Source organism: Populus nigra, chromosome 11 (assembly GCF_951802175.1).
Source record: "Populus nigra chromosome 11, ddPopNigr1.1, whole genome shotgun sequence".
NCBI classification, from domain to species: Eukaryota; Viridiplantae; Streptophyta; class Magnoliopsida; order Malpighiales; family Salicaceae; genus Populus; species Populus nigra.
In genome coordinates, this window is record NC_084862.1 from 1,238,401 (window position 1) to 1,253,775 (window position 15,375).

At 35.6% G+C, this 15,375-nt stretch overlaps 5 protein-coding genes across 5 annotated transcripts; all 5 read left to right on the forward strand.

Annotated features, from left to right (window-relative positions):
* Positions 1–2,111: 2,111 nt before the first annotated feature.
* On the forward strand, positions 2,112–2,789 carry LOC133706284 (uncharacterized). The gene has a single exon (XM_062131781.1). The coding sequence runs from the start codon at positions 2,233–2,235 to the stop codon at positions 2,485–2,487; it is 255 nt and encodes an 84-aa protein (XP_061987765.1). The 5' UTR covers positions 2,112–2,232; the 3' UTR covers positions 2,488–2,789.
* A 1,263-nt stretch (positions 2,790–4,052) lies between these two features.
* Positions 4,053–4,950, forward strand: LOC133668819 (uncharacterized). The gene has a single exon (XM_062088832.1). It carries the CDS (start codon positions 4,138–4,140, stop codon positions 4,402–4,404), a length of 267 nt encoding a protein of 88 aa, XP_061944816.1. The 5' UTR covers positions 4,053–4,137; the 3' UTR covers positions 4,405–4,950.
* Positions 4,951–6,817: 1,867 nt separating this feature from the next.
* On the forward strand, positions 6,818–7,340 carry LOC133706218 (uncharacterized). The gene has a single exon (XM_062131701.1). The coding sequence runs from the start codon at positions 6,916–6,918 to the stop codon at positions 7,180–7,182; it is 267 nt and encodes an 88-aa protein (XP_061987685.1). The 5' UTR covers positions 6,818–6,915; the 3' UTR covers positions 7,183–7,340.
* A 4,803-nt stretch (positions 7,341–12,143) lies between these two features.
* LOC133706194 (uncharacterized) lies at positions 12,144–12,703 on the forward strand. Its single transcript, XM_062131671.1, has one exon. The coding sequence runs from the start codon at positions 12,304–12,306 to the stop codon at positions 12,568–12,570; it is 267 nt and encodes an 88-aa protein (XP_061987655.1). The 5' UTR covers positions 12,144–12,303; the 3' UTR covers positions 12,571–12,703.
* Positions 12,704–14,120: 1,417 nt separating this feature from the next.
* On the forward strand, positions 14,121–14,765 carry LOC133668778 (uncharacterized). Its single transcript, XM_062088776.1, has one exon. The coding sequence runs from the start codon at positions 14,369–14,371 to the stop codon at positions 14,633–14,635; it is 267 nt and encodes an 88-aa protein (XP_061944760.1). The 5' UTR covers positions 14,121–14,368; the 3' UTR covers positions 14,636–14,765.
* Positions 14,766–15,375: the final 610 nt, after the last annotated feature.

Sequence of the window (15,375 nt, forward strand, 5' to 3'; positions counted from 1 at the left end):
TTTTTAAAAAATAAAAAAACATCATTGATATACATTTTGACACGAAAAGTTATTTGAAAAGCATCCACAATCACACTGTCAAATACACTTTTTCAGGTGCTTATCTAGAAAATAGACCATCGATTTATACTTTTAGAAGTCCAAATCGGCCATCAAGTCCAAAACACATGCTTTTCAAGTTAGACTTGTAGTGTCTAAAGGATTTAAATTCTTGATAGTATGTCCACTAAAATCCTTTCGAACCGATTGAGCCCGAAGAGACTAATACACTTGATGCTAGTAATTTCTACGTTGAAATAAGAGAAATTTACAGAACGAGTACACAACATACTGATTATATATATTAACGAGGTCCCCAACAAATGAGATGCATGGCATTCTCAGCCTTTTCGGCTTCCCTTACCCTGAGCATCTCACTAACACCACCCATCTTCATGGGCTCAATGGCACCAGAAACCCATCTAAACTGAGTGGAATTTTCGGATTCTGGTCTTGCTGCTCTTGCCTGATGATGCTTCATCATCCCTTTAGAGTTCTGGTCTTTGAGCCCTTGAACGGCTCCAAGACAATTCCTGCTTGCGGAGCTTAGACTCGTGCTTGTTGGATCTAAACGTCAGGTTTAACTCCTGTGGTTGATGACCTTCACGTTTGGCCTGATAGAAGAATCAGGCGATTTGATCCTGCAGCTAGCCAAAACATGGTGCTCTGTCAAGAGGGTTTTATCAATAGAAGCAATTTTTGTAAACCAAGCAAAATTAGGATTAATAATTTTAGTTGGTTTGTTTTTATGTTTTAAAAGTATTTTTTTAAAAAATAATTTTTATTTATTTTTTTAATTCAAATTAATATTTTTTAATATTTTCATATTATTTTGATATATTAATATCAAAAATAATTTTAAAAAAATATTTTTAAAAAAACTATTACAATATTAAAAAAAGCATTACATAAATCTCCAAATCTCGAAAATGGCACAATCAGAGGACACTTGGGAACGAGGTTTGCACTGTGTTCTCAAAAAATTCAATTTTTTTTGTTAAAATTTAATTTTTTTATATTTTGAATTGTTTTGATGCGTTTATCTCAAAAATAACATTTTAATATATTTTAATAAGAAAATCATTTTAAAAAACAATCCCAACTATATTTTCAAATAAAACTTTAATGAGCTCATTATTACGATTCCTTAAACAGACCACAGAAACAATACATAAATATCATCCTGAAATTATAAAACAACTTATTTTCAAGATATTTGTAGAAAAAAATAAAATAATATTATTTTAATAAAATAAATAAAATAAAATCAGATCTCATCACAGTTTTATTTGTATCAATTTAAGGATAAACCTGTATATTTAACGGGTTTTACCAATTCAACTCACAGATTACCGAATTTACTTGCAAATAAAGAGTGAGTTAAATACAATTGTCTAGTACATTATGAATCCACTCATACACTGATACAAGTTACCATGAATCCCCAACCCACAATTGTATTCACAACAGTTGAGTCTCTAAAGAAACAATTTAGCAATTTTACCCTTGAAGTTTGTTTGTCTCCACGACTTGTCGGCCTGTCCTCTGAAGTCAAATCCCACACATGACCAGACCAGAGTGGGTGCCATCATTTGTTGCCGGTGGCCTCATCTGACAGAGTACCAGGCAGTTTCACAAGAAAACTGCGTGGCCATTATTACCTGCTCTAGTCTAGTGGCTGCATTATCTTGTCACATTTTCACCGTCAAGATGTGACCAAAACCCATATTTATCCTTCTATTATTATTATTATTTTTTTTTTAGTTTGTCTGGGCAGTTTATATAAATTTTGACTAATTTTATAAATTCTAAAATTAATGACCATATAAATCTCTAATAACTATCCTATAAATAATCATATGACTCAAACTTGAAACTAAAAAAAACAAATATCTTGCTAGTCACCATCTACATGGTTATTTGTCCTTCTGTTATTAATATGACAAGTGGTTATGCATGGTCAGGAAAGTAATTCTAGGAAACAAAATGCCATTTGCCTTACAAGGGGCCAAAACCAGTGGCCTTAGCTTATAGCTAATGGTTTCTGGCTTTCTACTACTTACTTTCAGCCATCACCATCCCCTCTATAAATAAAGGCCCCTTAGAATCCATTAGCTTCATTAAGATCATCAGTAATCTGTAGTCATCTACTTGCAAAAGAAAAGGGAAACTTTAAGGGTTAAAGAAAAAAAAATGAGTACAGCAAGAAAGGCTTGGATTTTGGGAGCTAGCATTGGAGCTGTAGAGGCATTGAAGGACCAGGGTTTTTGCAGATGGACCTACACCATGAGATCATTACACAAACATGCCAAGAATAATATGAGGTCAATCTGTCAGGCCAAGAAGCTTTCGTCTTCATCTTTTGCTATGGTTTCGGGTGAATTGAGGGAATCAAGCCAATCCGAGGAGTCTCTGAGGAAAGTCATGTACTTGAGTTGTTGGGGTTAAAATTAAATGAGTTGAGAAGTTTGCCATGAGAATCTGATGCCTTATGCAGGCTGAAGCTGGTCCATTGAGAAGAACAAAGCCAAAGCCATGATTATGGTTTGTGAGAGAAAATTTGTGGGACTTGATGAGTGATTGATGCAAGCCTGGTATGAACTGTAGCTAGGAAGACTGCCATCTCATGATCAGCTTGTAATTACACCATTGCTTAAATGTCACCAAATTTTCATGGTTTCTGTGACATGGCCTAAATGACATTCAAACATGGCCTTAATTTTGAGCATGGATTAAGCCTTTCCTTGATAGATCATGGTTTGATGCTTAACGTCAAGCAACAAGATTGGATACATGTGCATTTTCAATTTAGAATTCAAACTGGAATTTGAACAATTTTTCTGGAGATCTGTCTTCCAAATTCCAACCTGACTACCAGTTTGACCACTTCTCACTTCAAGTAAAAGCGATTTAACTCTTTCTATGCATGGATAATAGGGCTTCGATAGGATTTTAGAGGCTTACTTTGAATAGTGGGCAGAACTCTTAAGAGCAATGGATATACCAACCACCAACTTCCATTTTCTCAATTGGATCCCCAAATAGAAAACCAGAAAGGCCAGGGATGCACTTGGATGTGTAGATGGGCCTTAGATATGCTTGGATGGTACTTCACTCAAAAAAAGACGTGTAGCGATGTTTTTTTTTTAAAATGATTTTTTTAAAATTTTTTCTTAAATTAAGTTTTTTTTATGTATTTTATGATTTTAAAAATGAATTTTTTAAAATAAAAAAAATATTATTTTAATATATTTTCAAACAAAAAAATATTTAATAAAAACCACTAACAAAACATTAAACACAATCTAAATATATTTTTTAAACAATCTAAACTGAAATATCAAATATAAAATAATGTGCTAATTGATGCTTACGTATTTTCTTTTCCCAAATGTTTTATAAACCTTCCTGTGTGAGTTGAAGTAATTTGCTCAATTTTGTAAGTTCCTGAAAAGGGATAGGTTCAAGCTTTATGTGAATACATGTTTACCGTAAAATAAAATATGAAAAAAGTTGAATTCCAAGAAATCGAGAGAGAGAGATGCTATCAAATTTATTTATTATATAGAAGAAGAAAAGGAGAAGCATGCAATTTGACATTTGTTTATCCTCAGTCCCACACTTTCTTCCATTCCTTACAAGTGGCAAATGCACTTCAATGAGAAAGTGCCACCAAATTGTGGCATGCATGACTCACCGTTCAGCTATGCTCCTCCTGATACCTTGGCTTGGATTTATTTATTTTACGTTTCGAGGCAGGCAGAGAAGCTTTTGGCTTGTTGTCGAGCAAAAGGATGAAAAATCTAGCCATCCCAAGAACCCGATTTTGTCCCCACTTTCTTATTGTCGCCATGTGGTAGTTGAATGTCAATACAGTCATCTCACCGTAAAAAATTACCGTTGGCTTTTGCTGGTTTCCGCACCCAAAACCACCAGCAGGAATCCTTTAGCCTCAGGTTTTTTCCTAAACTTTTGGCTTTCTCACCTATATAACCAAACCCATCCTTCCATTGGATTCATCAAAGCATAGCTCGTGTTATCTTACTCTCTACAAATCCCACTACAAACTTGTTGGTTCTATATTACAGTACATAAAAAATGAGTTCAGCGAGTAAGGCTTGGTTGGTAGCCGCTGCTATCGGAGGTGTTGAGGCGTTGAAAGATCAAGGGTTCTGTAGGTGGAACTACACATTGAGATCCCTACACCACCATGCCAAGAACCATGTCAGATCAGCCTCTCAGGCCAAGAAGCTTTCTTCTTCATCCTCAGCCATGATCTCAAATATAGTCAAGGAAGAGAAGGCAAAACAGTCGGAGGAGTCTTTAAGAAAAGTCATGTACTTGAGTTGTTGGGGTCCAAACTGAAGCTATGAATCTAGTAGATGAAATCGAGGGACTTAGTTTATAGGAGTAATTGAATCCTTGCAAGCTTATGCAAATTGTAAATTTTGATCCTCATTTGGAGCTGTAGAGGCATTGAAGGACCAGGGTTTTTGCAGATGGACCTACACCATGAGATCATTACACAAACATGCAAAGAATAATATGAGGTCAATCTCTCAGGCCAGGAAGCTTTTTCTTCATCTTTTGCTATGGTTTCGAGTAAATTGAGGGAATCAAGCCAATCCGAGGAGTCTATGAGGAAAGTCATGTACTTGAGTTGTTGGGGTCCAAATTAAATGAGTTGAGAAGTTTGCCATGAGAATCTGATGCCTTATGCAGGCTGAAGCTGGTCCATTGAGAAGAACATAGTCAAAGCCATGATTATGGTTTGTGGGAGAAAATTTGCGGGGCTTGATTAGTGATTGATGCAAGCCTGATGTGAACTGTAGCTAGTCTGACTGCCCTCTCATGATCAGCTTGTAATTACACCATTGATATATGCAACACGAAAATTTTATGGAACAAAAATGTTGTCACCATCTTCCAATCTTTTCCTATCCCTTTTTAATTGATGTCCCATGCAATCTAAAAAATCTTACTTGTTCTTTGATCATTTCGTTGTGAGATGTTGTTGCCACCAAATTTTCATGGTTTCTGCGACATGGGCTAAATGATGTTCAAACATCCTGCTTAATTTTGAGCATGGATTGAGCCTTTCCTTGATAGATAATGGTTTGATGCATAACGTCATGGTTAGAATTCAAACTGGAATTTCAACAATTTTTCTGCAGATCTGTAGTCTTCCAAATTCCAACCTGACTATCAGTGTGACCACTTCTAACTTCAAGTAAAGCGATTAACCATTTCTATGCATGGATAATAGGGCTTCGATAGGATTTTAGAGGCTTACCTTGAATGGTGGGCAGAATGTCTTAGAGCAAAGGACATTTATAGACTTAAATCTTGAAGTAAGGGATAATTTCTTCATCTTCTTCGCCATCATATCCTCCTTAACCTTGCTACTATTCTAACACCCACACATATACATGGTTATTCAAGGCTCTTTCTCTCCTACTTAAATTGATTTAAGCATTGAAGTATCTATCATTTGCATCAAAAGACTTGTTTTGAAGGTTATCATCCATCCCAATACTTTCTCAAGCAGGTTTTAGTCCAACTCAACCTAAAAAGAAGCTAATTCTTCTGCAAGTGGTTTCTACAACTTCGTCACTGTTAGCTTGAAATTGTACTCACCTAATTAACCCTCGTTTTAACATTTGTGCATGATTTATTTATTTTTATTCAAAAGTTAGCATTCTGAGTTTTATTTTTTTTAATGTATCATATGTTTACAGGATATCGCTTCTAAAATCATATATACAAGTAAGATTAATACAAAAAATAACCTGGAAAAACTATTTCATATCAAATATAAAAAGAAAATTGTGCACATCTATGTTGGTACACAAATCATGATTCATAAAGTTGAGGATCCATTTGACTTAAAATAATAAATTTTTTATCATAATTGGATAATTTTTATAGATAGAGGATTCCAATTTGGAATTTTTCTTTTTAGAGATTGTTTTAATAATATTTTTTTAAAATTTAATTTTTACATTAACACATAAAAAATAAAAAAAATAATTTAAAATTTTAAAAAATTAAAAATATGATTTTACCACAACATCAAATATAAAATAATGTGCTAATTGGTGCTTACGTATTTTCTTTTCCCAAATCTTTTATAAACCTTCCTGTGTAAGTTGATGGCGAGTAGGATTTTTATAAATCTTCATGTCTGGATGTAAGTAACTTGCTCAATATTGTAAGTTGCTGAGAAGGGATTGATTCAAGCTTTATGTGAATACATGTTTACCGTAAAATAAAGTATGAAAAAGATGAATTCCAAGAAATCGAGAGAGAGAGAGAGAGAGAGAGAGAGAGGCTATCAAATTTATTTTATATAAAGAAGAAGAAAAGGAGAAGCATGCAATTTGACATTTGTTTATCCTCATTCCCACTCTTTCTTACATTCCTTACAAGTGGCAAATGCATGACTCACCACCCTTCAGCAATGCTCCTCCTCCTGATACTTTGGCTTGGATTTATTTATTTTACGAAGCAAAACCGTGTGCTCATTTCAAGGCAGGCAGAGAAGCTTTTGGTTTGTTGTCGAGCAAAAGTGAAAAAAATCTAGCCATCCCAATAACCCGATTTTGTCCCCACTTTCTTATTGTCCCCATGTGGTAGTTGAATGTCAATACAGTCATCTCACCGTAAAAAATTACCATTGGCTTTTGCTGGTTTCCGCACCCAAAACCACCAGCAGGAATCCTTTAGCCTCAGGTTTTTTCCTAAACTTTTGGCTTTCTCACCTATATAACCAAACCCCATCCTTCCATGGGATTCATCAAAGCATAGCTCGTGTTATCTTACTCTCTACAAATCCCAATACAAACTTGTTGGTTCTATATTACAGTAACATAAAAAATGAGTTCAGCGAGTAAAGCTTGGTTGGTAGCCGCTGCTATCGGAGGTGTTGAGGCGTTGAAAGATCAAGGGTTCTGTAGGTGGAATTACACATTGAGATCCCTACACCATCATGCCAAGAACCATGTCAGATCAGCCTCTCAGGCCAAGAAGCTTTCTTCTTCATCCTCAGCCATGATCTCAAATATAGTCAAGGAAGAGAAGGCAACACAGTCGGAGGAGTCTTTAAGAAAAGTCATGTACTTGAGTTGTTGGGGTCCAAACTGAAGCCATGCATCTAGTAGATGAAATCGAGGGACTTAGTTTATAGTTTATAGGAGTAAATCCTTACAAGCTTATGCAAATTGTAAATTTTGATGCTGATTTGCTGAAATCGAACATTATCATATTTGCTGAAATCGAACATTATCATATGTTTTTATCAATTCTTTTGATAGCGCGCAGTGCATCTCCTCAGTGAGTAAATTTAACAAAGCTCTTTTCTAGTTTTCTAGTGGAATAAACAGGCAATTTCGTTTAATTTCAATTTGAGATATGACATTCAACTGGGGCTTGAATCTCTTTCTCCCCACTTCATCAAATGGATAAAAAAGCTACATGTCAAACGAAAATCTAAAATTGGATTTGACCCAAAAGAAAACCCTTTTGGTGTCACAACAGGAGTGAGTGATCATTGTGTGAAAAATGGAAGAGGACCTTGTACTATCACATAAATTTATTAATAAGTGAGATTGAATTGAAATCTTTTGATATTTATAAAAAAAGTGAGAATAATTAGAAGATTTGATCTTTTATGTAATAGTAATGAAGATTACAATATAAGAATATGATTATCAAATTAAAGGAGAATGATGACATGATAGAGTAGTGGGATCATGAGAAGGAATAAAATGAATCTAAATCTTTTTTTTTACAACCCTGTCTCCTACAAAATAATAGTCAACATTAACATGTTTAATGTGAGCATGAAAGATATGATTTATTTAACATTAACATGTTTAATGTGAGCATGAAAGATATGATTTACAAATAAATAAGTAGCACCTAAATTATCACACTAAATAGTAGAAGCAGGGTTAAAAAGAATTTGTAGATCTCTCAATAGATATTGAAATCAGATAACCACAGCAGTGTCATCTACCAAGGCTTTATACTTAGCCTTGGTTGAGGAGCGATCACCTATGCGTTGCTTGCTTGATTTTCATGAAACCGGCGTCTGACTAAAAAAGATAAGATAACCACTCATAGACTTGCGATCATCAATACTACATGCCCAATCTACATCTGTAAAAACATGTAGATCAAAGGAGGAACCGCGAGTGATATGTAAGTCATAGGTGGCTATACCTCATAGATAACGCAGAATACATTTAACGGCACCCCAACGAGAATCTGTAGGAGCATGCATAAAATAACAGACTATATTAACAGCAAAACATGCATCTGGTCTCGTAAATATGAGATATTAAAGAGCACTCATAATTTGACACAACCGTGTAGGGTTAGAAAACAAGGGATTTGACAGTATGGTGACTTTGGAAGTAGAGATAAGAGTATTAATCGGTTTGCAAGAAGTCATACCTACTCGAGTGAGAATGTTAAGAATATACTTATGCTGGCATAACATCAGACCCATAGTAGTGGACTAAACCTTAATGCCAAAAAATAGTGAACGACGCCTAAGTCATGAAGCTTGAACTCTGAACTCAGTAACTGTATTAGATGGTGAAGCATAGTTAAGTTGTTATTCATAAGCAGAATGTCATTAATATAAACCAGAAGATAGAAGATATCAGTACCACTAGACAACATAAATAAGGAAGTGTCAACTTTGGAAGCATAAAAGACAATATAAATAAGAAAATCACTCAAATGAGCGCACCATGCCCGTGGAGCCTGTTTTAAACCATATAAAGACTTATGCAACCAACACACATGAAAGGGAAAAGCAGAGTTAACAAAATCTGGAGGCTGTTTCATGTAGATTGCAATGGAGAAGACTAATTTGACTGTCGTTTGCTTAACAACTGGACTGAAAGTTTCAGAACAATCAATGACTTCTTATTGAGTAAAGCATCTAACAACCAAATGTGCATTATACCGCTTAACACTGCTATCCACACGACGTTTTATCCTGTACACCCATCGGCAACCAACAACATTCATTAAGGGATGAAAAGGAACTAAGGACCAGGTTTTATTAGAGCATATGACCTGAATTTCATTTCACATAGCACCATATCACGCCTCATACTTGTCAGTATCAGAGAATGCAAGGGGTTCACAAGCAAAAGAAGATATTACCCGAAAATTAGGAGCAACAGAGGTGGTTGCAAACTCTGTTAGGAGGGCAGTCTTTAGCAGCTAAGGGCGAAGAACCATTGGATGTTGACAAGCAGCAAACCGATTTTCAGAAGAATCTAAATTAGAGAGCTGCTGAAGAGGATAAGATGAGAGATCAACGAAGAGTTGTAGACTTGCAAGAGAATCTATTAAAGGATTGGAGCTCGCAACAACTGGTGTAGGAGAATCTACTGCAGAATCAAAGTTGGCTGTAGTGACAGATATGGAAATATACAACTCTGAAGGAGGTGAACCTGTTCCTGCATAATGATCATTAGAGAAACATGCAGATTGTGACATAGGGGCAAAGCTGGGTGGCGGTGGTATGGTGGCAGACAATGGTGGGGAATAGTGAGGCTATTAACAAATTACAAATATAGGAAGTAGGATGACCTAATCAACGGTACCATAGATCAGTAGTCGTCGAGACGTAATAAGACCAATAAGCTTGAGGAATGATGGTGGCAGAAGACTCGGAGAGAACATATAGATCATCATTGCTCTGACCGGAAATGAGCATTGCTTTGATGGTGAGATCCTTTATATAAAACACAGAGGCGTGGAATTCAAAATAAACATTATTATCACGATAAAATTTTTGAACAGATAGCAATGGTTTGGTAATATAAGGAACATGAAGAACGTTAGATAATGTAAAGACACGTTTAGGGGAACGTAACAAGGTATGTCTAATGATATGGAAAGACCTTTACCGTCACCAACATGCATGTGATCATTTCCAAGATAGGATGCAGAATCAGTCAAAGTCGCAAGATCAAGCGTAACGTGTTGGTTTGCACTAGTTTCCGAGAGCCAAGTAGAGGTAGAAATAGTACTAACAGCAAGATGGATAGAGGGCTGATGACCACTACTGCGAAACTGAGCATATTATAGGGTTGTGTGGCCGAAGGAGAAGCATGGCTGACACTTGATGTTCTGCTCAAATAACCGGTGAGAAGACCATTGTCCAGAACTAGCAAGCCGTTTGGTTTGCTGCCAATTACCATGCTTCTAGTCCGTGGGAGTAGAGGAATGAGAACCATGAAAATTAGACTTGTGTTAGTTGTTATACATGTTGCTGTTGGAGCGCTAGTTGTCGCAAGAATGACCTCTATTAGGCTAAAATTGGGGTTGTGCTGTTGCTGGGCAAGATGAACAGAGGGCAACAGAGGTGGATTTGCAGCCAAGGATTGAAGGGAAGTCTTATGCAGAAAGTCATGAGTAAGAAGATGGTTGTGAAGGTCAGCGTATAACAGTGGTTCTACCTTGGTCATGAGACTAGTTACCAAGTCTTTAAACTCATCACAAAGACCATGAAATATATAGAGGTTGAAGTCTTCAAGAGAAAAGGGTCGACCAGCAAAACATGAATTACTCATGTTCTGCATGCAAATAAAACAAACCAGCAAGACAGACCAGAGAAGGAGAGAAGATTACCTGGAGTGAAGGAGCGTGGTCACTGTCGTTGGCAGTGGTTTGAGGTGGCAGTAAAAAAATGATGGTGGTTGTTGTGGTGGTGATTGTTTTTCTTCTTCCCTGTGTAGAGGCTCAAGCCTCTGTTATCCTTCTCTCCTTCTATTTTAATTGGTCTTCCTCCGGTCTCTGTCTTTGTTTCGTCCCCCTGTGGCTTCTCTTTTTCTGGTCTGTTTTGCTTCTGTTTCTTTTCTCTCCCCACTCCTATGTTCTCCCATGTTTTCCTTTACTTCTCTTTCTTTCCTTTTTTCTTTGGTTTCTCCCTTCTATCACTTATGTTCTCCCTCCTTTCCTTTTTTTTTCTTTTCTTTTATGTTTCTTTATTCTGGTTGTTCCTTTTTTTTTTCGTTCAATCTCCCACGATCCCTCTCTCTCTCTTTTTCTCTGTTTGTGCTCTCTATTTTTCTTCTCTTTCTTTCCTCTATCTCAATCAATTCTTCCTTCAATCTCTCATCCTCCCTCTCTCTCTTCTGTGCCTCTTAGTATTATAGGCAGAGGGAGAGAGACTCACCCTGTCCTGTCCAGTCAAGAGCCATGGTAGGGTGGTTGGGGTGGCCTCTGTACAGTCAACCCAGAGTCGCTTGCAGGACATGGTTCTCTTGAGATAAATATTAATTTATTTAATTAAATGTATATATAAATATTTTAATAAATGACTGAGAATTTTTTATATTAAAAATCTCATGAAAAAATTAATTATTATTTTTTTTACTAAAAGGATATATAATCCTCAACGAAGTGCTGTTGAAATAGTTTAATGTAGTTTTCTAGACCATCACAATTGTTTACATACAGTCCTCACTATTACTTCAACTGTCTTCGAAAACTGTCTTGCTTATTAGCAATCATGCAACAACAGCAGCAAGTAACAACATCGCTTCTCCTTCGTCATCGTATAGCTCCATAACACCAAACCAAAGCTCTGTGAATACCTGTTTACCGTAAAATAAAATATGAAAAAAGATGAATTTCAAGAAATAGAGAGAGAGAGAGAGGCTATCAGCTTTATTTTATATAAAGAAAACGAAAAGGAGAAGCATGCAATTTGACATTTGTTTATCCTCAGTCCCACACTTTCTGGCATTCCTTACAAGTGGCAAATGCACTTCAATGAGAAAGAGCCACCAAATTGTGGCATGCATGACTCACCCTTCAGCTATGCTCCTCCTGATACCTTGGCTTGGATTTATTTATTTTACGAAGCAAAACCGTGTGCTCATTTCAAGGCAGGCACAGAAGCTTTTGGCTTGCTGTGGAGTAAAAGGAAAAAAAATCTAGCCACCCTAAGAACCCGATTTTGGCCCCACTTTCTTAATGTCACCATGTGGTAGTTGAATGACAATGCAGTCATCTCACCATAAAAAATTACCATTGGATTTTGCTGGTTTCCTCACCCAAAACCACCAGCAGGAAGACTTTAGCCTCTGGTTTTTTCCTAAACTTTTGGCATTCTCACCTATATAACCGAACCCCATCCTCCCATCGGATTCATCAAAGCATAGCTCGTATTATCGTACTCTCTACAAATCCCACTACAAACTTGTTGGTTCTATATTACAGTAACATAAAAAAATGAGTTCAGCTAGTAAAGCTTGGTTGGTTGCAGCAGCTATTGGAGGTGTTGAGGCGTTGAAAGATCAAGGGTTCTGTAGGTGGAACTACACCTTGAGATCCCTACACCATCATGCCAAGAACCATGTCAGATCAGCCTCTCAGGCCAAAAAGCTTTCTTCTTCATCCTCAGCCATGATCTCAAATATAGTCAAGGAAGAGAAGGCAAAACAGTCGGAGGAGTCTTTAAGAAAAGTCATGTACTTGAGTTGTTGGGGTCCAAACTGAAGCTATGAATCTAGTAGGTGAAATCGAGGGACTTAGTTTATAGTTTATAGGAGTAAATCCTTACAAGCTTATGCAAATTGTAAATTTTGATGCTGATTTGCTGAAATCGAACGTTATCATATGTTTTTATCAATTCTTTTGGTAGCGCGCAGTGCATCTCCTCGGTGAGTAAATTTAACAAAGCTATTTTCTAGTTTTCTAGTGGAATAAACAGGCAATTTCATTTAATTTCAATTTGTGATATGACATTCAACTGGAATCTAAAATATCTTTCTCCCCACATCCTCAAATGGATTAAAAGGCTACATGAAAAACGAAAATCTCAAATTGGATTTGACCCCAAAAGAAAATCCATTTTGGTGTAAAATTCCCAGTCATAATCACAACAGGAGTGATCATTGTGTGAAAAATGGAAGAGGACCTTATACTATCACATAAATTTATTAATATCGAAAGATTGGATTGAAATCTTTCGATATTTAAAAATACAGAATTATGTCCTTTTCCATGTCAAAGCTGCAGTTTCAAGAAACTAGGAACGACGCTGATTCAAAATTAATGTTCGTTCTTAAATCACTCTTGCAAGCTCACTAGAATCTCTCTCTGTTAAACCCAAATGAAAAGAAAAAACTAAAAATATGAGCGTTTATTTTCAGAAATACAAATGGTCGTGACCGATACAATTTTTACCTAAATTTCTATTCAAGCGCTAATAGTTAACATTAGTGGAAAGCTACCTGCATATGACCTTCTTGAAGAAAGAAAACAACTGAACTTTTAACTTCCATGCATGATCATAGCCATTCAACCTGGCATAGATTCGATTAGCAAAGCTAAGTCTGAAAAAAAAAACATCTAATATGAATACAAAAGTTATTGTTTTATATTTTAATTATTTTTCTAGTTAATTTTAAATTATAATTATTTATTTTCTATTTAATTTATGCTAGATGGATTATATTAATTAGAAAATTTTTAACTATAAATCATTTTTTATAACAAATTTTAGAATTAATATAAATAAACATATCTAGTTTATTTTTATAGAGATAAAACTATTATTTATATTTAATAAAAATATCACAAAAAAAATTAAAATTTCTGAAAAGTTTAATCTACAATTTTAGAACTTGACAAGTCTAGATTTATTTTCGCTATAGTCTGTGTCATGACTTAGCCTTTCTAGTTTTTTGCTGAACTGTATTGAATATTAATTTAGTAAAATTCGAATTGGATTGGCTTGCGAGTTAATCTAATGATCGATTAACTGAGAAAGGAAAAAAAAAAAAAAAACAAAAGAAAGCAAGCATGCAGTTTCCTAGACGGTCCTGCTACCTTAATTGATAGAGTTCATGCGTGTGAGCCTCCAAGAACATGGCATGTGGCATTCCTCACCTCGAATTTGGGCTTATTTGGATTTTTTTTAAGCAAAACGGTGTGCTCGTGAGAAGATGGAGACAAGGTTGATCTGTCGATTGTCATGAACAAATTAAAAAATCTACACCCATCCCATTTTATCCCAACTTATTTAACGAAGCCAGTCGTCAAATAAGACAAAAGATGCATCATGTCATCAAAAATACCGTTGGCCTTTGCTGGTTTCCTCCCTCAAAACCACCACGAAGAAGCCTTTAGCCTCTGGTTTTTCTCCTACAATTTTGGTACACTCACCTATATAACCAAACCCCTTTACTCCCATTTACTTCATCAAAATCATAGCTCCTGATATCTTAATCTCTCCAAATCCCACTTCAAAGAGTTTCCAACTCGTTGGTTCTATATTACAGTAACACAGAAAATGAGTTCAGCAAGCAAAGCTTGGTTGGTTGCAGCAGCTGTTGGAGGTGTTGAGGCCTTGAAAGACCAAGGGTTCTGCAGGTGGAACTACACCCTGAGATCCCTGCACCAACATGCCAAGAACCATGTCGGATCAGCCTCTCAGGCCACGAAGCTTTCTTCTTCATCTTCTGCCATGATCTCCAATAAAGTCAAGGAAGTGAGAGCAAAACAGTCTGAGGAATCTCTAAGAAAAGTCATGTATTTGAGCTGTTGGGGTCCTTACTAAAGCTAAGAAGCAAGATGAAATTGAGAAAATTATCGTGATAGGATTACCCTGATTGTTGCAAGTTGATGTAAATTGATTTGTAAATTTTGTTGCTGACTTAATGGAATCAAACCATATTATTTTTGGATTAGTTTTTCCTTGAACCATTTATTTTGTCGCAGGCCCTCATGTCGCAAAGTGAAAAGGATCATGACAAGGTTAATTTGTCAAGGATATTTGCATCAATCAGAATCTCACTAGAATCTAAATTATAATTTGGTAAAAATAAAATTTCAATTAAAAAAAATTAGATTTAGAACTTATACTGGTTTTTCAAGGACATTAATGAATTAAGAAATAATTATTGGACTTATCCCCTTTTTGGAGCCAAAAGGAAGTTCTTTATGTGTTTTGTTTTTTTGCATAAATGAAGATGAATAGGGACTATTTTCTTCGATGTCAGAACTTACGAAATTTCAAGAAACTTGGGCCTGTTGCAAAATGGTTAAACTGGCCCAAAAAAAAAATTTCTTGAATTTCTGAAAGATGAACTATATATATATATATGAAAGGTCAAAATGGGACTGTATTCACATAACTTCCTTTATATATATATTCACTTCAAAAAAATATTTCTTGCGACAGTCCCATTTTGACCTTTCATATATATATCATAATTTCTTAAACTCTTTTAATGGTTATTTTTTAAAAGATTATCAGAAATTTTTTAAAATTAGAGTTTATGTTTTTAAATATTGACA